Source organism: Helobdella robusta, assembly GCF_000326865.2.
Source record: "Helobdella robusta unplaced genomic scaffold HELROscaffold_36, whole genome shotgun sequence".
Lineage (NCBI taxonomy): Eukaryota > Metazoa > Annelida > Clitellata > Rhynchobdellida > Glossiphoniidae > Helobdella > Helobdella robusta.
Window position 1 is genome coordinate 400,282 of NW_008704742.1, and position 26,623 is coordinate 426,904.

The window sequence follows — 26,623 nt, forward strand, 5'->3', positions numbered from 1 at the left end:
AACAACCAAATTAACTTAGACATAATTATACGTTGACCCGTCATTGTTGTCGTTTATTGATCAAAACATTGTGCTCGTGTGGATATGTTATTTTATATGGTTAAAGTTATAAGCGATAGTCATTTTTTAACAGTAATTATTTTAAAAAGTATTTAAGTTAAAAATATAAAAAAATATGGACTTGTTTTTGTTTATTGATTTTCTGATACGCCACTACGGATCTCAATACGTTTTATTAACTGTTAACCAACGGTGTGGTGAATTGCAAGTGTTGTTAGACCGCAAACTCACATGCAAATCCACCACTTAGAAAAACGATAATCAAAATACTTCGTTCTTGACAAGGAAGGGCAAAAGGACATGGCTGCCATAGAATCATCCACATCGTCAGCGGTGCAAATGACTACTTAACATCAACATCACCTTCTACATTTTCAACAAAACCAACCACGTGTAATAAATCAATGTTCTGTTTAAAAAATATTTGTCAGTTTGATTTACCTCTCCAAAAACAATTAATTTGTCTTCTCTTGCTGTTTATTTATTCATTATTTTATTTCAAGTTTTAATATTTACACATCCAAAGAAAAGCAACCGCCATATTTACCGTTGAAAAGAGTAACTGATGCCCCTAGTTGATTTATTAACACAGCTATTATACAAAAAGTCATAATTTTAATTTTATTTAGTTGTAACTGCCAAAATATATTTTTTCTTTCGAAATTTCTTCAAATATACCTAAAAATGATCGGTAATTTACTTCCTTCGAGTTATTACGCATTAAGACAATGTTTTGATCGTATTTCCAAATGCTGGCATGATTACAGTGCACCCTATGTTGTGTAAAAAAATTGTCTCATATACGAATAAAGGTATATAATTATTTCAACAACAAACTGTTTTTAAACCTCAAATTACCATCCTGTGAATTGATCACAATAATGTAAGGATATTAGGATCCCATCTCGCTTAGTGATGGCTGGTTGCGGATTTACGGAAAAAGCCCGTTGTGAGCAGCGTTTTTAATAAAAGTGAGTTAAAGTCCAGAATTGACAGAAAAACACCGTTATTAAGTATAAATCGACTAAAAATTGGAGCAACAAAGAATGTATAAAAATGCCTAATTCTGGCCACACTAGCAAACATTTGATTAATTTCTTGACCCTCGTCAAATATCAACATTTAAAAAACTTTCCCTCCAACGTTATCTAGATCCGTCATTGGTGATGGTTAACACATTCATAAATTATTTTGCCTCTATTTTATATTTACACAATTGATGACCCGTTTCCTACCGCGCCATACTACAAAATCGGTGTATCCTAACTTGAAAAAACGTCTTTAGCAGATCTAAAATTGTTGTACATCCTTCAAAAATAATTTCCATCTGAATGGTTTGTGACCTGTCGTCACCGATTGAATGACCAATTCTTCCCATATTACCAGAAACATTTTTTTTTACAATAAAATAGTTCAAATGTGGAATGCGTTGCCAAAAGTAGTTTCAACACCATCATAAGTCGTCTTCAAAAATGAAATATTTTTTAATTATTAACTAATTCACCTTAGTTAAGTTTCACCTACCTACCATTCAAACATTGTTTTGTGTTATGCTCAAACATATTTTAATTATAATATAATTCAAACAATCTTATTCAAACATTGCTTTGCATTTTCTCATTATGTAGTATCTAACCTTATTAATGACTCGTGTTAAACATCTTATCAATATTCTCTACCATTAGCGTTAATGTATGATTATTTTAATCATCCAATCTCAGTCATTTATTAGTTAAATTTGTTGAATCGAATGTTTAATTGACTGCATACCTGCTTACCTGCGTGATAATGAAAAATGACGATTGAGGAGAGCATAAATTTACTATTTTTACATTATAAAGGCTTTTAAACACAGAAAGATGTGCGTAAAAGGAGACTGAATTCGCGCACATTCGTCGCATTTCATAAGAGGTTGTGCCACGTTAAAACCATTCGAGTCCTGAAATATTTGGCCGATTATCGTGCGGCAAAGTAATAGAAAACAATTGTGTGAGCGATGTCAAAAATTACTAAAAATGAACATGTTCAATGCTTTTTCCAATTTTATTCTAATGCCTGGGAGGAGAATTGTGTTTTCTCTTTTTATGAAAATGTTCCTCGTATTTTTCTTCCCTTAATTTATGAGATGTTTCTTTCGATTTTTCATCCCTTCCCTTATGAGATGCTTCTTTAAAGTTTTCGTCCCTTCTCTTAGATGTTTCCGTAAATTTTTCGTCCCTTCTCTTATGAGATGCTTCTTCGTATCTCTCAAGTCCTCTGTAACCAGACGGCTCTTTGCACCTGTCGTCTCTTCTTTTATCGGATGTTTCTTCGTATTTTTCTGCTCTTCTCTTATGAGATGTTTCTTCGAATTTCTTTCTTTTATCTGATGATTTTTTGTATACGTCATCTTTCATCTTATAAGAAGTTTCTTTGCGTTTGTAATCAGCTCTGGAATGCTCTTCACCACGGCGTCCATCAATTTGACGTCCTGTATCTTCACTGTGCTTCTTCTTCTGTAATTTTATAACAGTTGATTAGACATTAATTTAAAAAAAATTAAAATTACAATGCAACAAAATTTGGGTGGCACGTTATAAACAACACTACGACATTATACCGAGCAAAAAGAAAAACAAATTTACGTTATTTTCAAGTTCTACACAAATAAATCCAAAGAATTAATACGTTAAAAATCGTACCTCCACTCAACTGTTTTTAATTTATATCCAACAGTTGTAAAATATTTGAAATCTATAAAGAATATGCGAACTTCACATCAATATAAATGGTGGAAATAATGATAGAGTACCATCAAACTTACAATCGATAGAAAATTAAGTAGTTAGTGACATCAAATAAATTGAATGTGCTCATGCTCACTTTGTGTTCAGACTTCAATTGCTTATCTGATGAAGGTTTTCCAACGTGATCTTCGTCAAACACAAAACTGTACTTGCTATGGCTATCGGGTGTGATAAACCGAAAATAACATTAAATCAGTTTACATCTTTCAAGAAAATTGATTCATTGTAATTAATTTTTAATTAATATTTGTGCGGATTCAATTAATTTTATGTTTTCATTATCATAGCTATGACAAACCAACACAACTTCACAAAAAAATTAACTTTGTGATATCTATTATTATAACTAAACAGTGGTAAAACAATTGCCTTAACTAGATATTTTAAGATTCAAAAAAAGACAACATAACAAAAAAAATGCAAAAAATATACTCTATTTTTCTATCAAAGTTTTTAACTTCGTATTGCTTTTTTGGTTCTTCTTTTCTATCTTTTTCTGTACAAGAATAAAAGATTTTAATCAATTTAATATCACTCAACCGCTACTCTAGAAGTTTCATGCTAACTTAAAAACTTAATCATCTAACCGAAGTTGCTGCAAAATTTACTTTAATTAAATATTAAACCAATGCAAATTCAAATCATTTAACAACGTAAAACACTTGAAATCGTTTCCAATTAACACCATTTCGAATCTACTCGAGTCCACATTCATGCATTAAAAATTTCTTTATTAAATCAGCACTTTATAAGGTAACAATGCAAACAGGAAGAAGTTTGAGCACATGTTATGCATTAAATATTCTGTAAAGAATCTTCATAAATATCTCAATTAAGTCATATTAAATAGTTCAATCTATTATTCATTATATATTTTTATTATTCAATGAAATTATTGATGTACCAATGCTTGTCGTAGATAATTAATTAACAAGCTTTGTACGGTTACACGAAAATATTTATACAGTTGAAATAATCGGACTCAGCATAATTTGTGCTCGGTTCCTATAGACTGACAAACCTTTTTTGATCCATTTAATTTTGCTGACTGACTGACTGAAATCCACGTGTATCCTCCTATCATCAATTAAAACGTTGTCCATCTTGAAATAAGCTTTTTCACAATCTTCAGTCTGTCAATTAAATGCACGTACGTTAATAACCAGTCGAGAACTACTAGGGCTATATATTAAAAGTATCACTATCACCACGAACGGCAAAATAGACGAAAGCAATGATATTTTATACAAATCAGAGAAGACGATTGTCAAAGATAAGCCGTGTTGATGATGATTCAACAATGAATCTTGCTCGATAACTCAAGCTCACGTAAATTTTCAAGCTAAGACTAGCTTGATCCTCAAATTATAAAGGATAAAAAATGCTTCAAACAGCAGATTTAGCTTAAATTTTGAAAATAATTTAAATTATTATCACTGAAAAATAAAATCTTATATATTAATTATCGAGCTAAAATATTCTAATCAAATGAGACATGTTTAAACGACTAACGTTCTGAAATTCGATGAAGGCATACTGTAAGGATTCTTGGGTTTTATAATCTTTGATAACTTCACAGCTGAAAAAATTGATGAAGACAGCTCGTATTAAAATTTAAAAATCAATCATAAAAAATTATGAAGCCATACAATGCAATACATTTGACCGTACATGCATCGTATAAATGTTATAAATTGGAGAATCAGGATTTTTTCAGAATTTGAACCGGCCCACTGTGCAAATAACAACGTACCTAGTTATTGGTCCAAATCTAGAAAATATAACTTCCAAGTCTTCCTCTGTGGTAACGGGATTCAGCTTGCAGACAAACAAAACATTATCAGGCGGCTTCACGTCTGCGAACGGTATGTCACCAACCTTGCGAACGTTAAAAAAGGCAGTTGAAAATATCATTCACACGGTACTGATGAAAGTGAGTGCTGTGAACTTTTAATGAAAATATATTCTCCAATAAAAGAGACAATTACTTTTAAAAAGCATTTAAGATGTTTAGCTTGAAAAACAAACAAATTCTCCGTCAAAATTTTAGAATTCATAAATATTTTAGAGATGTAGAAAGTAGAAATTAAAAGTTATCCATTATTTCAACAAAACACACCGTTGGAATTTATGAATGAAATTTATTGCGTTCTGATTGATATAGCTTTTGTTTGCTATTTTTAATGAATTTTAAATGAAGTGCATAAATGTAATAACCAATATAACTCTAAATCAGATAAAAAAAACAAAAACTGGATACCATCTCTAATATTTGAGCGTTGGCATTTGCTTCCCTTTCCTTGTACCTCTCTTCAATTTCTTCTGCTTTCAAACCTTTCTCATCATCGACCTCTTCATCCACGTCAATTCTGCAATCCTGCTTGTTCGGAAGTGGAATTAAAAAAAAAAACGCACAAAAGGACTGTCATTAAATTATGACACACGAGGACTTGATGATACATTGGCGTATAATAATCAAGTCGTATAATAGGCACAGCACTGAGAGCCTAACGAATTGAGGTTTAATAAATAGAAGCATAATAAATTGATGCATATACATATACACACATACATACACCAAACACATATTAAGTCACGCAAAGATCAGGCAGTCAATTTGGTGTTGAAACAGACAGAAAAAGAAATTGAAACAAGAAAATAGCAAAAAACATGCACCGACATCCAACTGTTCTTTCAATGGAGTTGGTGATCTCTGCGGAATATATTCAAGCAATCCATCTGGATCGTCCAAAGGGTCATCAATGACCACCGTGTGAAATATCCTGAAAATAAATTTCCACAATGAATAAATTATAGAAAGATTTCATTTTATTCATTTAATTCTTAAATTTTATAAAATATAGAAAAAAACAAGTAGGGAAAATACTAATTTGTACAAAATGTAAAAAAATAATTAAGTTGGATTCAAATTTCTATAAAAGACAAAATAATTATAATAAATAGTTATTTGAGATTTTGTATGCAGATGATTTAGTCTTGATGGCTGATAGCAGTTAAAATTTGACAGATGGAAAAGTGTTATCGAAAAGAAATGGTTAAAAGTTAATATGGAGAAGACGAATGTAATGGTGAGTGGGGAAGGTGGGTGGGGAGCGAGTGATAAGTAAAATAGACCACTGTGGGGTATGTGACAGGAGAGTGAAGCTTTGTTCACTTAGGGGTTAAGCTGAACGCGGCTAGAGTTCGTGTGGGATGGATGAAATTTAGGGGACTGGGTGGGATATTGTGTGGTTGTCCTGGTTATGACATTAAACTGACCCTCACTGCCTTGTGAGTGATGTTGGATCATCAAAAGCTAGGCCCACCGCTTATAACTGTGGTTGCGTAAGGAAGGGCGTCCTGTGTAAAAACTAGCCAAATAATAATACTTATGATAACGGAAAAAACAATGGCCCTCAGTATCCGGCAGAAGAGGGTGCGAAGAATCTCCGGAGACCCAGTCCATGGGGTTGTGGTGCAAGGCCCTGTGGATGGTCTGGCTACTGGCACCCCACAGTGTGGCGGTGCAAGGCACTATAGATGGAAGGACTACTTGTAGACCAAGGAGTTGGAGGTTTGGTACCTGGAATGTAGGCACGTTGACAGGAAGAAGTTTGGAAGTGGTGGAGGAGCTGCAGAGGAGAATGGTTGACGTGGCTGCATTACAGGAGATCAGATGGAAGGGTGAGGGTACAAGGTTTGTGGGGGCTAAAGGTGGAAGATATAAGTTGTGGTGGAAGGGGGATGATGGTACGGGAGGAGTTGGTGTGATGGTAAGAGAAGAGTTGGTGGAGAAGGTGTTGGAAGTGAGGCGGAGAAGCAATTTTGTAATTGTGGTGGTGATGGTGTTTGGAAAAGTAATAGTGAGGGTGATATCAGGATATGCTCCGCAACAAAGTAAAAAGGAAGAGGAGAAGGATAGGTTTTATGATGATGTTTCTGACGAGATTGGGCAAGCGGGGTTGAATGAGTTTGTGGTGTTGTTGGGTGATTTGAATGGTCATGTGGGGACGGATGCAGACGGATATGAAGGTGTACATGGGGATGGGGATATGGTATACGGAATGAGGAAGGGCGTAGAGTGTTGGAGTTAGCGGATGCACATAGCATGGTGGTGGGGAATACTTGGTTTACAAGGGAACCAGCGCGATTGATTACTTATAGGTCAGGGGAACATAGATCGATGATAGACTATATATTGGTAAGGGCCAAACATAGGAAGTATGTGAAGAATGTGAAGGCGATACCTGCAGAGAGCAGGTGGAGAAGGACATAGTGAAAGCGGAATTGCGTGATACTGAGGCGAGTGACAGATGTGAATGGCGTCGAGGGGTATTTCGGTTTCATCATAGCTAGCCAAACGGCAACCCCCGATCTCGGGGAAAACGTCGTCTAAACGTGTGTTGTTGTATAAAAGACATAATAATAATAAAAAAACTGTGACCTTATATGTTTGTAAGGTTTGTTGTCCTTGTCGGTGATTGTGTTGTTCAACTTTTCAAGAACATCAAAACCCTCGACCACCTCACCAAACACAGTGTGATTTTGTGTGTCCAAATAATCTGTATCCTCCGTCAGAGTTATCAGAAACTGGAAATTGACATCAGAGTAAGTTTTTCTATAAAAACATATAATTTGAAAATTTTCATCATACTTTTAAATATTAAAACAGTGTATGAAAAACATTAGTAGTCATTTTTGAAAGAGAAGAGTAAAATTTAGTTCCTAAAGCCATAATATATATATATATATATATATATATATATATATATATATATATATATATATATATATATATTTCAAATTTATATTTCGGATTCAGGTTTTTCAAATCCGGCCGAGGCCAGACTTGACCGGATTTAAAATTCAAAAACCGGCCGGGGCTGGATTTTAGTTACCATTTTACACACGTTAGAAAAAATACATTTACGGTTATCTACATGTTGAACATCAAAAAATAACACCAAGCAAATAGTTAATTAATTCAAATATATGAATAAGCTGTGTGATACGCCAAATTCTGTACGCAAAGATCAGCTTATAATTTATGCATATTTGCATAACCCATGTTAAAGCACAAAGAAAATTGTCCAGCTCACCGCACAATTAGTGATGTTGTAATTATGTGTCATGTATACCTAGCGTAACCTTTAATATACCATGTTTTTAAATTATGTGCTTATGTATCTCTCTCACTCTCTTTCTATATATATATATATATATATATATATATATAGAGAGAGAGAGAGAGAGAGAGAGATATCTTTATGTATATATATATATATATATATATATATATATATATATATATATATCAGTAGCTATATGATCCGTCATATACAATTATATAGTATATACACGTGCACAAGTTCTTTTACACAAAGATCAGCTAATAATTTATGCATAACCCATGTTATGGCATAAAGAAAATTGTCCAGCTCACCTCACAATTAGTGATGTTGTTATTATGTGTCATGTATGCTTAGCCTTTAACATATTGACATAAAATTAATTGAATTCGATAAAATTTTTTTTTCTATTTATAACATTTTTAAATGTTGATAGACGCTTAAATCCGGCCCTAAATCCGGCCGGATTTGAAAAAAAGCCGGATTTTGGCCGGGGCTCGAACTTTGGTGCATCTCTTATATATATATATATATATATATTTATATATATATATATATATATGTATATATATATATATATAAACTGTATTTAAATTGTCTAAAAAGTTAGACAAATTGTGAAAAATGTTCTCGAAATTAAACATCGCTTAAATAAAAGTTTAAAACGTAAATTTCGGTTGATCTCTGGTTGATTTTTCGTTGTTGCATATGTCGGCAGGAAAAATAACCCTTAACGAAATGTTGTATTTTATTTTCCACAACAGTGACATTATAGATAATAACTTGCTTACCAACTGTATTTTAGGAAATTTTCCACCAGAGGAATATATTTCTTCTTAAAAAACAATGGTAGCCCAACTTACCGAAATTTGTTAACCATGGAAATTTTAAGAAAGATAAATTAAACAACCTACTAGAGGTTTGTCGTTATGTTTTCAAAGAGAAGCTGTAATGTAAACTTCCAACTTACGTTGCCCTAAATTTGCACAAAATTCCATGCTTCTTAAGTGACTCTTATAAAACTTAGCAAATGAACATCACACAAAATAGTTAGTACTCTCGAAATTCATATGGGTGTCTTGGCAAATAAGTCAACAAGTGTGTTTCTCAACTGCAATTGAACAACTCTATTTCTACAAATCCTTTGGCTATGCTAAAGATTTGGGCAAAAAGAATGCAAACTTCAACAGACAACCCAGACACGTTCACAGTTGTTGAATCTAAGAAAAAATATGTTCAAACTAACTAACCTTCAATCAATCAACACCACAATGACGCAGTCTCACAACGAAAAACAACTGTAGGAAATCGACATCCGCAGCTTTCAAAAATCTCTTCTAACAAAGTCATAGCCAAAAAGAAATTCTTGCACATTATCTTGCATATAACTAAACCTATAGCTAACATTTTTAAAAAATACATAGAATCTGGTGTTTTCCCATCAATTTTCAAAACTGTCAAAGTTGTTCCCATATACAAAAAAGATGACAAAAATCTGGTTAACAATTATAGGCCAATTTCACTATTGTCGCCTATATCCAAAATGCTTAAAAAACTTGTCCACTATCGAATGCATAGTTACCTCACAAGGTATAGTATTCTCAGCTCGTGCCAGTTTGGATCCCGTAGAGACGCTTTACTGAACTTGCAGTATTACATTTTGTTCAAAATACATTATCAAATATGGAAAAAAAAATGTTAACGCTCGGCGTCTTCTTTGATCTTACTAAAGCATTTGATTTAATCGTTCACAATTTACTGTTGAGAAAACTTCACATGTATGGTTTCAGAGACAAATCTTATTTGTGATTTAAATCTCCCCCAACAAATAGATCTCAGTACGCCTGTTTATATAACGGTAACTCTAAAAAAATTAGCTGTTCCAAAAGTAGTCCCCCAGGGTTCTATTCTGGGTCACCTGTTATTTATTCTATTTATAAATGATTTTTGTGTCCTTAATAAGATATTTAAGGTTATATTATATGCAGATGATACCAACCTTTTCTACTCTTCGAAGACGCTTGAAAACGGTGTGGATTTAATTATTATTCAACTGGATTCAATTTGTAATTGGTTTTTGTGTAACAAACTCTAATATTGAGAAATGTGCTTATTTATGTTTTGGTCCTAAGATTCTTACCAAAGCCTTTGGCCCACCAACTTTAATAAAATAAACCGACGACATTCAGGTTCTAGTCACAGGTTCGTTTCGTGATGAGGTTGATAAATTTGTCCAGTGTTTGAAAGAGGTTGGATATTGGATTTCATCAAACTCGCTCAAGCTCAATGAATATAAAACGCAGTTGCTACCGGTAGGTACGTGGCAGCAGTTGTCAAAACAAGATTTCTGTTCTGTTGAGATGGGAGATGTAAAGATATCATTATCTGCAACTGCATCAAATTTAGAAATTTTACTTGATAGCAATTTATCAATGAAAGACTACATTAAAAAAATATATGTCAAGTAATATTCATTTAAGAAACATTTATCGAATCAGACATTCATTAGATAGATCGGCACTGGTGAAGCTGATTCATGCTTTTATAACATCGCGAATTGACTACTGCAACAGTCTGTTTTGTAAACTTCCAAGAAGGTCAATAGCTCTTCTTCAGTCGATTCAGAACAGGGCTGCAAAATTGGTAACTGGCAGGATGAAGTTTGATCACGTGACGCCCATCCTGGAGGAACTACACTGGTTGACAATAGATAAAAGAGTAACTTTTAAAATAGCTGTACTTGTGTTTAAATCACTGAATGGGATGTCACCAGAATATCTCGTAAACAAACTTTCAAAAAAAAAAATGTTTGCGTCGTTTCATCTACGATCAGATGATATGAATTTGTTGACAATACCGGTTTCAAACTTGCAGATTTGTGCACGGAGTATTTCTGTTGCAGGTCACACCGTGTGGAACAGCTTGCCACAGTCATTGCGATCATCCGGACTGTCTCTTAGAGCATTTAAAAAAGAATTAAAAACATATTTGTTCACTGTTAAACTTTGATAATTTTTTTTAATAGTATTGCAGACTTCAATGTTTATATAATTACGATAGCGCCTTTGAGAACATTTAATTGGCGCTATATAAGTTTCCTATTGACTGATATATATATATATATATATATATATATATACGATTCATAAATTATTAGAAAAAGAGACAAGTGTTAAAAATAAAGTTGATTCAATGCACAGCACCGATGATTTAAAAAATTTTTTGCTGACATGAGTTCAGCGTTCGATACTGTGAACCATAAAATCCTGTTGGACAAACTGAAATATTGTTATGGTTTAAATAAGATTGCGTTAATGTGGTTCGAATCATTTCTTACTGGTCGGGCTATGGTATTTAAAAGTTTGAATTGTCTGGCTCAGAAATATTTAGAAGATAAATATATTATAGTTTCATCTATGCCATCCCATGGGCATCTAAGGTCCGCTGATTCAAACACGCTGTTTTTAAGAGATCGGAATTTGAAAACAGCAGATAGAGATTTTGCAGTTGCTGGGCCTGTTTTTTGGAACAGCCTACTTATCGAATTACGTATATCTGGGTTAACATTAGTTGAGTTTAATAAACGTCTGAAGACATAACTATTTGGTAACTCCTAGTGATCTCCACTGGTAATGGCTTTGTTTTCAACATGCTTTATGCGAGGAGAGCGCTATATAAATATAAAATTTGATTTGATAAACATATATATACGAATATACTACTCCAACCAAAGAATGTCATCTCAAGTGATGAAAAACAACCGCACTAATAAACAAGAATTGATGATGGATCATAGCTATCTAATATATTTGTCCAAATATAATATTGGTGAGTGTGGGCACCATAATTCCGAATATATTAGTATGACGACGACCAAGTTATCGAGAAGACTCACGATGCACGTACAAACTGGTGCTATAAAGAATCACATAAAAGAGAAAAACAAAACTAAAATAACTAGACAAATCTTGGACCACAAAGTTGAAATCTTACATTACAATAGCAACCATTATAATTTACGACTAGCCGTAGAAAAAAAACGTCCGATAATAAATATTCAACAACGTGCAATTGGAATCCTTCCTTACTAATAAATTTAGAAACAGAGGAATCATCAATAATGAAAACAAGTAAAAGTGTTATAATTAATGAAGTTGAAGATTGTAAAACTAATTAAATGAGCGTTTAAAGTATTCACTTTAAACAAACAAGGAATCAACAAAGTAGAGTAGAGGCATACTATATATATATTTGAAAATCTGGGCATATACACAACATATCAATTTGAACACAGAAGATGGTATAGGAATACGGAAAAAGCTTTTTTGTTCTATCGCGCATAAGATAAGAAAAAATTTTGGTTTGGAACTCAAGAAACTTGAAAATGATTTACGATCAGCCGTTAGAAAAATCGAAAAGTTGAACAGGAAGTTAACAAACGCCGAACAGGCTGTGATTTTCGTCATTTGCATTTCTGACAGTCTTAGTCCAATATATATAATTATATATAGTTTAGGCATAATATACCGACTTAGATTTAAATATATATTACAAACATATTTTACTAACAATACATACAATAGTAATTCTATTGTTATGCCTTTTTTACTTGTACTTTAACTTGGGGTTTTAGCAGAAGTATCAAAATCAGTTAGATATAAATAGCTGACAAATAATGAAATATAAAGAATAAAGTCCACAAACTTGAGATCCATGTCTGCCATTGCCATCGTTAATCATAGAAACTAATCCTAATTTTGTGTGTTTTATACGAGGCTTTGTCTCGGCCTCAAAGTAAGTGGCTTGATCTCCGTATAAACATTTGAACACTGACTCGCCACCTCGACCAGTTCCTGTTGGATCTCCGGTTTGAGCAACGAAATTTCTCTATTGAATTTATATTTTTGATAATAAAAATAATTTAAATTATATTTTAACTTTTGTATACGCAATGCAAAACTTCCTTCCAATGACCCTTACCTCGAAAGTTACGATAATAAACAATTTAGAAGTTTGAAGACCTAACGATTGTCCATTTCCGTTAAATACTATTTCTTAACACAGCATTAAAGCTTTTGAACATAAGTATTCATCAATTTTGCTGACCACAAGATAACATGCGATCTCTTTCTCACAAAAACTTTTTCTAACTTTTCTTTTTCAATATTTCGTAAGACATGTTCACTAACACCAACATCATCAATGTTTAACGGCAAAAGTGATTACGACTCTTTTTCTTCTGGTTTTGACAACCCGCTTTAAAAACTCGACTCCAACAACTTGGCTTCAACTTACTTAAATTTTGAAAAATATTTTTTGTATAATAATATCCTATTCGCTTAGAGATTTTTTAATGCACAGTTGGCTTTACCATTAAAATTCTCAAAAAAAAAATGAAAGAAATTTCTCTACATTTGTTTATTTTCATTCTGATCTATTACATTTTTTATAAGTTAACATTTCTTACATAGTAAAAAATCTTAAAAAATTTTTAAATATAAAATAAGCCACAGTTATTCTACATAATCTCATATATATTTAAGTATCAGTTTTGTTATGTATATTCTGCTTTAATTGCTGTTGATGCCTATATATATTTGATTCATTTACATTAGTTATCATTGCTTTCATCAGCAAGCATTTAATCAACCATAGTTTCCCTTCAGTTTCTATCATGAAGAACAAGTTGTTTGCACTAAATTTATTCATATTTATAGGCCCCTCTCACTACATCTTCAGTTCAGTGAATTAGTTAATTTTTAATTAATAAATTAGTTAACAAGGGAACAGTGGCGTATCTAGCTACCAACTTTGACGGGCGGGGTGGCCAACATTTGAAGTAATGTGATCAAAATTGGACTGATGACCCTTTTTTTCTTGCCACGTCAATTTTTGATAAAAAAAGGTTCTTTTTTTGTTAAAACAATGACTTTTACTGACTTTTAATACTAGTACTGCTCATGACAGAGGTTCCCGGACCCCTTAGATCTACAACTGAAGGGAACAAAAACAAATAAAAATGTTTAACGCCGAGTTGGTTGTGAAAAAACATTACCAAATTTATTGCTTTCAGTCAAAAAAATCAAAAAAGATTTTGTAGAAATTTTGTAATTAAACCTATTTTAAATAAACATACATGGTAAAACAAAAATCAACTTGCCTGAACGGTGTGAATTAAGTTGTAGTTAAATTTTTTCAGTTTACATAGCTTTAAAAAATTTAGACAGCCTGTAAAAGTTTAAAAAGTTATTATTGATATCATTAACATAAAAATTTGAATATACTGTTCAAAAATGGCTAAATGTGTTGAATTATTTTACTTTTATATATGATAATTACAGCCAATTACAGGCACATAAATTTCATATAAAGCTATTAATAAAAGCTAAAAATGTAAAGTTAAGAGGATTGACCATTCAGTAAATTTTCTGCATTTGTTAATACATTAAAACTCGTTTTGTTTAGATAACTCAAACTATAAGATTAAAATTCTGTTACAAAAACTACTAAGAGCAAAAAGAAATATTTTTTTAGTTTGTAATGAAATATCTTCATTCAATTTTAAATACAGCTATTAACCAATAGCATTCATCTATGACAAACCAATAACTAAGAACATAAAGTTGCAAGTAGTAACATCAAGTTACTTCGTTTGACACTAAGAACTGAGTTGTAAATGTGACCGACCGTCTACATAACCACTACTGACATTATACTTTAAAACTTTTGACAGCCTTATTGATAATTTAATTTAATATTTAACTTAATCCTAATCCTTGAAATATTCAATAAGGGGAATACACGAAGCCGTATAAGACACTCATTACATCTCATCTATTTATTTTTTTTATTATTCTTTAAAAATCAGGATCTGACAGACGCAGAAACTGTTACAACATGTAAGGCAGTAGTACAAAATTAAACAAATAAATACAAAGAGTGAGAAAGAAAAATGTTAAAACATGAAAAATAAAATAAATTAGAATAAAATAAATAATAATAATAAAATAAATGAAAAAAAAGAAAAGTAATTGACAATAAAATATAAAATGAAGTAACGGCATAAAAACGCAAATTAATAGACTAGATGATGACTTAGTGAGTTAGTGAGGTGATCGATAAATAAAAACTAGATCTGTGAATGATAAAGTTTTAATGAGTATTAATATGTTTGATGATGACTTAGTGAGTTTAGAACTGCATTCAAAAAACATTCATTACTTTTTCTCTAATGACAGAGGAAATTACTACAAATAATCCGACGGGGGCAGTTGAAGTTTTATGGTCACATCATGCAGAAGGAAGGAATGGAAAATCAAACAACCACTGGAAAGATTGCAGGGAGAGAAGATCGCGGTCAACAACGAATTACATTCGTGAAGTCCTCATATCACTTGTTGAATATCACCACATTTCAACTAATCGAATTTTTCTTCATTCAGTTCCTCAGTTGATTTCAAGCAAACAAAGTTAATCAAAAAGTACGTATTCAATTAAAAATAAATAAAAGTACTTTGGCAAAGCCAGTAAAGAATAACTGTCATATGATGTAATTAGATAATCTGAGGTTTATGTACCTACCGACCCTACAATACAGACAAATAAAAAAAGAATTAATCATGATAGAGAGAATCACAAGAATCCCATATCAATCTCTGTTTTACCCAGTCTTGGTATCATCAAGGGATACAAAAACTAGAGAACAGAGCTACTAGCTGTTCGCTACAAAACTCATAAAAATATTTTGATTTTTTCAAGATGAAACTTGATTTATATTTGCATTTAATTCTTATTTATTTTGAAATCCAAATTCTCTAGTGGCTGGGATGGTATACCAGTCAAAATCATAATTTCAATTGTTGGTTCGACAGCTGCTATACTTGCTCTGCTGTTTAATCTCTCTATTGAAACAGGAATACTCGCACAATTTTTTAAATTATCCAAAGCAATTCCAGTTAAAAAGGGAATAACAACATAAGGCCTATCTCCCTGCTACCAGCATTTTCTAATGTCTTCAAAAAAATCATGCACAAAAGGTTATCCAAATCTTGACAAAAACATGATGTACTGTCAAAATGTCAATATGGCTTTAGAAAAAATTATTCTACTGAATAAGCCTTTGTTGAACTAACTCGTAAGATTGGACTGGAAACTGAAAAAAAGCTATGTAACGGGTATATGCTTTGATCTTTCAAAAACCTTCGATTGCATAGATGATTCAATTCTTCTGTCAAAGATGCAGGCATTCCACGTCCGTTAGCTGTCGAGTCGTCAACAATATGTGCATTGGAACAATAAAAATTATTCAACGATGAAAAATAACGTATGCAATTCAGATGGTTGAAGAATTGAAAACTTGAAGACTCATTTATTTAATCCATGAATGTGAACTAACTTATTTTGTGATTTACTTTATTTCATATTATTCAATGAATGTGAACGAATTTATTTTTTGGTTTATTATATCCACTGTTTTGGCCATTTTAGTTAATTATTGGAAAGCGCCTTTGAAAAATTAACACTATTATTTTTAATTGGCGAATTACAAATGTTAATAATAATAACAATAATAATATATATATAAACACAGTTGTAAAAAAGTCACAGCATTTTCAGCATAATTTTCTATATAATTTTTAAATCTTTCTTACGATGAATTTTAGTTGATTATTAAGTTTTCTTTAGGCAATCAAGAAGATTAAAAAAACTTAACTAAGTGCAAACAAAAATTCAATAATTTGTCAATATTAGCAATAAACAAATATGCAATTTATAAACAGAATAAACGGCATATACAAATAAAATCAAAACTGTTTCCTAATAAAAAATTGAACAATTAAAGATTCAAACGCAAACAAAAGGTAAAAATTAAAAATCAATAAGGCATATGATCCCAAAATTCAGTCAAACTCGACAACATTTCTAAGCAGGTTTCCTTTACAAAAAGTTTTAAAAGAAATAATTGGCATATCACTGGCTTAAACGCTGACAATTTTATTCCACAGCTTAACTCCTCCAACTGACCAATTCATATCATTTGTCATAGTCCTACTTTTAACAAAGCATAGCATACCTTTCTGTCTTGTCGATGAGTTTGAGTATTCAAATGAGTTTAAAAATCTATAGTTTTTGTAGTGGAAAACTTTGCTTTTACAAATTTGATGAAATATATTATTTCTAAATGTTTTTTAAATTATATTTATTGGTATAATATTACAAGTTAGCGATGTACTTGCGCCCCGATAGTTACAAGTGAGTGTTGTCTACTTGCAACACTGTTCTTAAATACAATGGAGTGGTTCATTGTACATTGATTAGTTTCATGAGATTTTTATTTAACAAACCAAAATTTTGTTGTCAATGTTTTTGAAAATTTGTGTGTTTTGACTAATGATATATCAGCAACATATTGTTCACAGAGCAATATATTATTAAATTAACATTGATATCTCAAAGATATGTTATTAATTTACCATGGACAAACATTTACAGCGTCTTAAGCAATTTTTGAATAGTTCAAAAGTGATATTTACTGGTGATTTATCCATTAATATACATTGATTAAATATAATTAAAAATATGATGAATGTTTGGTTAAAATAAGAATGATATGCTGTGGGCTGTTCAATTGCATCGCAAGTCTAACTATACATATAGATTGAATTTCTAAATGAATTGAGAAGCTAATTTAAATTATTATTTTATCATTAGTCATTTTATTTTATATTATATCATATATGTTGTTGTTGCCATATCATATATTATATTATAATTATATCATATTATAAACCATATATTAATAAGTAAAGTTCTATTTCTATCAAATTGATCCAATCAAGCAAACTCAAATTTAATTTTATTTATATCATATCAAGTACTTTTTAGCTTTGCCAACAAGACAAGGACATCCAATATTGTAGATTAAATTGTAAATGATGGAGTAAAAAAATGGACTTCCTAACAAATTAAATCAATGAATCTTTCTTAATCAATCTAAAATTTTCAAGTTTAATAAGGTATTATTTTTATTTATAAATAACATTTATTAAACATTCATTGATCATTCCTAGGGAAGAGGCTATTTGCTGGCTTTTACAGCCTTACATAAACTACCATATTACTAACTGAACTCACAATTAAAATAAATGACATTTTTTAATTAATAATAATTATTATTAAATTAAAAAACAAAATAAATTTTCATGGATGGTTCAAATCAAAAACAAATCAATGGAACTTAGGAACCACTACTAAAAAATGACTAACACTTGACTAAATTTAAATTTTAAAAACTAAACATTACTTTATTGTTTATTCTTTATTACTAAACTAACGAATACAAAACTTACATCTAGGACGTTGTTCTACATATAGATCAATCGTGATGTCTCCCAGCGATGTCTCCAGAATCACCGACATTTTCCGAGGTATGATTCAGTTAATAAATTTTTCAAAAGTGCTACAGCGTACCTGAGAACACAAGTCCAGACACAAATAGCAACGTTTGTAACACCAGTTTCACGAATGTGATTATCAAATTTGATGATCAACCACATATAAATATGGAGTGCCGAAATACTTTTGTTTTACAAATTATTAAATATAAATTTATGATAAAATTATAGTTGACAAAAAAACATGTAATATCTAAATATTTATTTAATGATAATTAATATACAATTAAACAACTCACGTAAAAAAAATTTCGGTTTTTTAAATCATTTAAAAAATATCCTTACAGTGGAAGTTTTATTATTTTACACCAATCGACACAGTATTGTATGCTTAAAAGATTATTAAATATATTTATTCATGGCAAAATTGTAGTTAACACGCTGTACCAAAATATATTTAACAAACAACTTTTTACAAAAGTTAACAGTGTCTGGGTTTTTACTCATTTAAAAAATATTCTGAGAGTAAATTTTTTATTATTTTACATCAATCGACACAATATTGTATGTATGTTTAAATGGTTATTAAAATATATTTAATAAACGGTTAACATGGCTGTTTTACAAAATTCATCAAATCAGTCTGTTTTTATTAAATTAAAAAATATTCTAGAAGTAAATTCTTGATCATTTGATATAAATTGACTCAGTATTTAAAAAATTATTCAATATATTTATTCATGACAAAATAATAATTGAAATGCTGTATTAAAATAGATTAAATAAATAGTTGTCATGGCTTTTTCAGAAAATTCATCAAAACTGTTTCCTCGATGTAATTCACTTAAAAAATATTCTGACAATATATAAATGAATATATAATTAATGTTGTATATATATATATATATGTGTGTGTGTGTGTGTGGTGTGTACGCATGTATAATGTATATAATTTTTTATTAAATTTTTTTACTTTAAGATACCCATTATTTCTTAAAATATTTACGTTTTAAAACATTATTTAATAATGACGATTATGCTAAAGATAACAACTAAGACAATTTTTTAAAACAACGCTACTGTAAACTGTTCAATTTTTCTTACATCGCAAGTTGCTAATGGCTTACAACCCTAAGAGCTATTAGACCTCGGTTATACAAAGTAAAACACCATCATAGCATTTATTAAAATCATTGACATTTTTTGCTAGAATTTAAAAACACCCCAATTTACATAACACCATCATTGTATAATATAATGACATTGTCTGCTAGCCGTGTGTGCCAAATCATCATTTTAGAATTTAGATAGTGTAAGTTAGTTAATTGAAACATGAGTTGGCATTGAGAACGAGCAAGTGTTCAAAAATTTTTGTTTTGGATGATAATCTGTCGTAAAATCGATAACAGCTTTTGTCAACAAACAGACAAACAAAGAACCAAATAATAATCAAACAAACAGATGAACAAGTGGAATAAAAAAAGTTTAAAATTCTAAAAAAAGCAAGCGTCACAACGATATGTAAATTGATAATAATGGGCTATAAATTGACGGTTTCTATATATTTTTTAAAATTATTTATTTGTGTTTATATGTACACACACTCAAACACAAATGCGAATACATTCATATATACATACACATACATACGTAAACTGATACATGCATACACACACACACACACACACATATACGGTAACAGATACAATCATACATGCATACAACATACATACACACATACATACATTTCCGGTATTCCTTTACCATCTTCGATATTCGAAAACATGGTACAGGAACCAACGTTTGGTTGTTTTATGCATTGTTCATGATAAATATTGCTGCATTTGCAACACCAAATCATTTGCAATTATTGAAGTATTACCATTAACTCGGTTGAGATCATCGCACTGCTTCTGTTTTTTTGCCGGAGTCGGTTGAAAATTCGGTTGAAAGTTTAAAATTCAACTTTTTTCAAAAGACATTTTTTTAAATTTTAAAACGAATTCAAATGCAAACTGATTTTATGAAACATAAAAAAATAATATAAGACGCGCCAAATCGTAAATGGAATAAAATATGAATGCGAACAAAACATAAAATTATGAAAAGTCTAAATAATTAAAGACTATTATATTTTTTGATTTACTTTTTGTTGATATTAGTTTTCAATAAAAGAAATAAACTAAAATAACATGAATTATTTTTATTTTGTGCCGCAAAACACTATTTTAGTATAAAATATAGATTATATTCTGAAATAAACTTGTATCAAATTTATATAATAAATCAGCGTTATTTTTATTGTTAAAAAGAGTCGATCTCAAAATTTTTTTTAATATTTAACACTATCTTGAATTGAACTGCCTTTTGAGATTCAAGGACCACTTAAAAAATGTGTTTCAGCCGCGGACCACTACATCACTTAATTGCATTGCATTGCTCGTTTATTCACTCGTTAAAATTGTTAGAATACAGCACAATAACTAATCGACAGGTAAATCACGGAATAAAACCAATGGTCAATAATTAAGCTTCTCTTGTCTAATTACATTGAGTTCTTCTAGCTCTGGCATTCTTTACTGCGGTGAGTTTCCAGCTATCAAAAGTATTACTTCTGACACCAGTGTTTTAATCTCCTGGAGATCCCACTTTTGACACCAGTGTCGTAACTTCCTCGACCTCGTAACTACCAACACCGATGTTATAGCTTCAATACTCTCTATATCTCCAACATCGTGTTGTAGCTTCCAACGATAGTCAAAAGTTTGTTTATCCGTAGGTTTAAGATTTCCGATAGATAAACACAACTACTTCAAACGCAAACTAAGTTGAATGTTTTTTATTTAATACTAGCAGTAATAGAAACAATAAATTAATCCAAATAACTACGTAAATCACATTTACGACTTCGCATCGAATCTCACTTCTACGTCAACTGTCTAATGTCTTCTCCTTCCCTGTTCTTCCCTTTGTTCTTTTTTGTTTCTTCGTTGTTTACATAGCTACCTATCTGCTTGTAAATGTGCCACATAGCAATGTCACGTCCATAAATGAATTTTCAACGTTTTAGTTATTTTACAATTTTTAATTAATTTACAAGCGGTTCATTCCTCAAGTGCATGCTTAACAATCTCTAACTATTAGTTTTTATCTCGATCTCAAGTCTGTAACAATATATATATATATACATGGTAACATGCAACTTGCTAAGATGTGTACAATGTATGTTTTTTAATTGCAATTATTGAAAATTTATTTGTTTTGATTTATCAACTATTTATGGCATATTTGTATAGGGTAAATAAGCAAATATTTTTGTGTTTAACTACGTCATTGTCCAATTCATGAGTATGCAATGTAGTTTTATTCAAAAATTGTTGCAACGATCTGTTAGCTTATTTTATTACGCTATCATTGTAAACATCTTGAACTGTTGAAGGGCGATATTTTATGAAACCATTGTGCTTGACGAGAAATTTGTTTTTGGATCTTTTCATTTTCTGATTGAACATTTTTCAGTTAGTTTTTATTCAATTTCAAAGGTTATAAGGTTTGATTATTGAAAGTTTATTTTATTATTTAAATAATTTGGAAAAAGTATACTTTTCTGCCTAGTCGTAAGAAAGAAAGACAAATAATTCATTTCATCATCATACCAATACCTTCTTTTCTTGTAAGCATTTATTTTTAATAATGTATTCATTCATCATCATGCATCATTGTTTTGTGTTTAGTTCAGAAATAAGCATGAACTCACATGAAGTGAGAAAGTGAACTTGGATTATTATTATTAATAGAAATTAAAATGTTATTGTTGTTATTTATTCTAATACAAAATACACCTACACTATACTATACTATATACTATGTGTATATGACATGTATATGTCATACTATAGTAAAGTAACTATTCTCATGTATAGTATACTATATATAAATATATATATACTATGTAGTACATAGTATAAATAAATCAGATCTAGAATAATTTACATTTAATTAATTTATTTTTATATATCACACTTAAAATGAAATAATTAATAAATTAAAATAAAGTGGCACATTTACTAATTTACAATGGAAATGTTTTTAAAAACATGGATTCATATGATATCTTCATGTTGAAACTGCCAGAATGCTTATGCAAGAGCATGGTAGGCAGGAAAATTTACTTTTATGAATCTTAAATGCTGATAGGCATGAAAATATACTTTTTATGTATAACATAACAGGTAGTATTATATTCATTATAAAGTCAGGTTAATATACTTTTCAACTGTACCAAAAAATTACACTTATATATATGTTTTTCATTAATGTATTTCACTTTTTATTTCATTTATATTCCCTATTAACAAATAAATAAATAATTAATTATAAATATTAATTGCATAGTGTATATGTATATGTATAGCTATTATATGCTTAAGGCATAATAAAAGGAGGTTTACAGTCTTGTGAAAAAAATTAAATTGAATGATATCTGTGGTATTTTCTTTGAATTAATTTACTTCACATCATTGTAAACGTGTAAACTAAACTTATTTATGATGGGCTTTGTTCTTGATTTTTCTTACATAAAATTATTTTTTGAACAGCGAATGATCTCTGTTGTATTTTTAAACAAGAGTTTGCTTCATTTATCAAAGCTGACTTCTTCACTTGGATTCTTCGCTCCACTAAGATGCCATTCTTCAAAAAAACTTCTCAAATCATCTTTAAAAATTATTGAAAACAAGACCAACATTCTTGTGGGTAGCAATGTAAGTCTTACAGACACAAATCATGAACTATCAAAATTTGATGGCATAATTAGTACTACAAATACGAGAAATCCTATTTCTGTATTTGTGAGTGACACTGACAGAGATTCAGTCGGCGAAGTTACTGAAGACAAAAATGAATTAGAACAATTAAAAAATGGTGCAGCCAGCAACAAAGTTTTTGAATGCTTTGGGACTCCAGATCCATCACAACCCGTCAGTGATGTAGCATGCCCTGGCTGTGGTGCACTCCTTCATTGTAAGAATTCTAGTCTTCCCGGCTATCTGCCATCACAAACCTTTCTATCTGTCCCAAGCAGTCATTTGAAGTATGTCAACTGTCAAAGATGCTATTTGCTGGAGGAGAAAAATATTTTGTTCAATACAACTGTGAAACAAAAAAGTTACAGACATTTTCTGACAGAAATGAAACAACACACAGCATTAATTCTGCTTGTAGTTGATATGACCGACTTGTCAAATTCATTTCACAGTCTTTTCAAATATTTGACAAGTTCTAGAAGACCTATGTTCATTATAGGAAATAAAGTTGACCTTTTGTACAAAGACAAAGATGGCTATTTGACAAGAGCCAAAAAATCATTAGTCGAAATAGCTGCCAGAAAAGGGTTTAATAAAGAGAACAATGTTCAAGAATTTTTTCTTGTCAGCTCTCAAACGGGTTTTGGAATCGAAGATTTAATCACTAAAATTCTCAATTTCTGGAGATTGAAAGGTTTCAGATTTTAAATTGTTTTTAATAATAGAAAAATTGAAAATGTTAATTGAAAATGTAAATTGTTTAATATTTGAGTTTCTACATTTATTAGGAAAACGAGCTTATCTTTCTGTTGTAATGAAAATATAATTATACAACTTATACTATAATACAATATACAAAATATAATTTCTGCAATCTCTTGTAGAGATTATTTTTTGATAGCATTTGTTTCTTTTGATTACAGGACAAATTTATTTGGTTGGAACTGCTAATTCTGGCAAGTCCACATTATTCAACTCCTTGTTGGCTTCTGATCTGTGTAGAAGTTCTGCTAAGGAGGTCATTGGCAGAGCAACAACTTCAATATGGCCAGGTTTTAATTATTTTTTCTTTAAACTATTTCATAATTTAAAATAATATTTCATTGACTTCATTGTAATTTCATCTTTATTTCAAACTGTTTTTTTATGATATTTTAAATTAATTCTTTTGCACGATATGAAGTGTGCCTAAAACTATTCAAACCAGCAATTTATTTATGCCTGGTAAGTTGCTTTTCTAACATTTTTTCTGATTTTTTTTCTTGCTTATGTTAATTTGAAGAAGAAATGATAGTGTTAAGAAAAAATTTTTTAAAAGTTGTTTTTGGAGATTGGATTGCTAAAATTGATAATAACAACTTTAGTGAGGAACATATAAATACAAAAATAAAAATGCAAAAACTGGATATGAAAATTTAAAGGTACGAATGTGACAGGTTTGCTGTTCTTTATATGAAATAATAGGACAGATGTAGAGGAAGTTTGTCGTATAAAGCAGAGCTTTCTAAGGATGGGTATAAGATCTGGTCCTGTGCTCTGCGATATTGTAATAAAAAATAAACCGAAAATGAGTGAAAGAATAAAGACGGGAAGTAAAATTCAACACAGACTTGATGAAGGAAGAATCTGAATAGGTAAGAAGTGAAATCCAAAAAATAAATTAGAACTTACAATCAGACAAGAGTCAACAATATTGGAGCCGCACTCAATGTAGCAGGTAAGTTTTGAAAACCAAAAAAGATTTTGTAAAACCGTGGATAACTTGAAATGAAACGTGGAAGCTCATAGAAAAGAGAAGAAATCTGATTGTGAAGAGAAAGAGAGTGACAACGGAGAGGATGAAGAGGAGAAGGAACTTAATCGCTAAATATAAAAAATGTGATGGAGTAGATATGGGACAGTGGATAGATAGATACGAAAAAGAAGGGCAATCAAGTCTTTGTAATAATAAGTAACCACGTCAAACATTTTTGAAAACTGTTGGACCAACTGAATATATTAATGACCTATTTGCAGATAAAAAAAATAAGCGCAAAAAAAGAAAAAAAAGAAATTTTTGAAATTAAATAAGAAGATAGTCGACGATGAGGAAACTGAAGCAACAATGGAAGAAACAGAAAGAGCAATGAATAAAACAAGAACAACAGAACAGAGAAGATTTTACATGCATGGGATGTCTTGTATTAGCAGTGCTTCAAATATATATTCCTACACACAGGCTTTTTGGATGTTATTGATGAATGGTGGTCACTACTGAGAGTGAGGTGGCTGTGAGTTCTGAATGAAACTCACCCATTACTTTCTTTGCTGGTGAATACTATTATGGGTGCTAATCTTTTTAATTTATTGCAATAAGGTACAGAGTTTACAATATAATTTAAATATTAAATAAAAAATAATTTTTCTTCAATTTAAATTTTGCTCAAGTTTTTTGTAAAATTAATTTCTCTGACAGGTACGACTCTGAACTTTTTAAAATTTCCAATCATGAATCCCAAGCCATCGAAGCTGCATGAAAGATATGAAAGGCTAAAGAAACAAAAATCGTCCGACTCCAATGATCTGGTTGAAGAGAAGATGCTCATGAAGTCCAGAAAAAACATGCGACCGAATCTGATCAGTTAATAATTTTTTTATTTACAAGCATTTGAATAACTAGCAAACATACATCCTGTATCAATGTCTCTTCTGATGAGATAGGCTCCACGAAAGCAATCATGTGATTTTACGTTTGCTTTAAGAACATGCTTTTTGCAAGTGGAATTTCATTTTTGAACTATCTGTATATTAAATAAGATGATATTGTTAGTATCCTAAATTGATGATTTGTATGTGTCATAATAAGATGGTGCTGTATCTACTTTAGAAAAATGATATTGTTTGTATCATAAAACGATGATGTTGTTTGTATCAAAAAAAATTATCACATTCTAGAAAAGAAGAGCTCAAATCTATTTGTCGGCGGATAACATTTTATGGAGTATGTTATGTTTGATCTGATTACACAAAATAAATTCGGCTTTCACAATAGAATAAGCGGCCTTTAACCAGTGCTTTTACTATATATACACATATAACAATAATGACAAACACCATCTTCTGTGTTCAAATTGATATGTTGTGTATGTGCCCAGATGCTCAAATATATAAATACTATGCCTCTACTCTACTTTGTTGATTCCTTGTTTGTTTAAAGTGAATACTTAACAGTAATTTAATTAGTTTTACAATCTTCAACTTCTTAAATATAACACTTTTACGTGTTTTCATTATTGATGATTCCTCTGTTTCTGAATTTATTAGTAGGAAAAATTCCAATTGCCCGTTGTTGAATATTTCTTATCGGATGTTTTTGTTTTGTTCTATGAGTATTGATTCGGCTAGTCGTAAATTATAATGGTTATAATTGTAATGTAAGATTTCAAGATTTTATTAGTAATTTTAGTTTT

At 30.5% G+C, this 26,623-nt stretch overlaps 2 protein-coding genes across 2 annotated transcripts in view; one reads left to right on the plus strand and one right to left on the minus strand.

Moving 5' to 3' along the window:
• Positions 1-3,805: 3,805 nt before the first annotated feature.
• HELRODRAFT_83285 (hypothetical protein) lies at positions 3,806-18,394 on the minus strand (the record flags this gene model as incomplete). The annotated part of the gene is made up of 9 exons (XM_009023371.1): positions 3,806-3,979; positions 4,359-4,425; positions 4,600-4,724; positions 5,107-5,223; positions 5,527-5,629; positions 7,291-7,436; positions 12,680-12,862; positions 14,142-14,203; positions 18,325-18,394. 9 exons carry the CDS (start codon positions 18,392-18,394, stop codon positions 3,806-3,808), a joined length of 1,047 nt encoding a protein of 348 aa, XP_009021619.1.
• Positions 18,395-22,966: 4,572 nt separating this feature from the next.
• The window catches only part of HELRODRAFT_101169 (hypothetical protein), a 6,719-nt gene continuing 3,062 nt past the window's right edge, over positions 22,967-26,623 (plus strand). Inside the window, exons 1-3 of the mRNA XM_009023372.1 lie at positions 22,967-23,868; positions 24,098-24,226; positions 25,630-25,796. Of these exons, the coding sequence (XP_009021620.1) occupies positions 22,971-23,868; positions 24,098-24,226; positions 25,630-25,796 (1,194 nt within the window). The 5' untranslated portion in view covers positions 22,967-22,970. The remainder of the gene's footprint in view (positions 23,869-24,097; positions 24,227-25,629; positions 25,797-26,623) is intronic.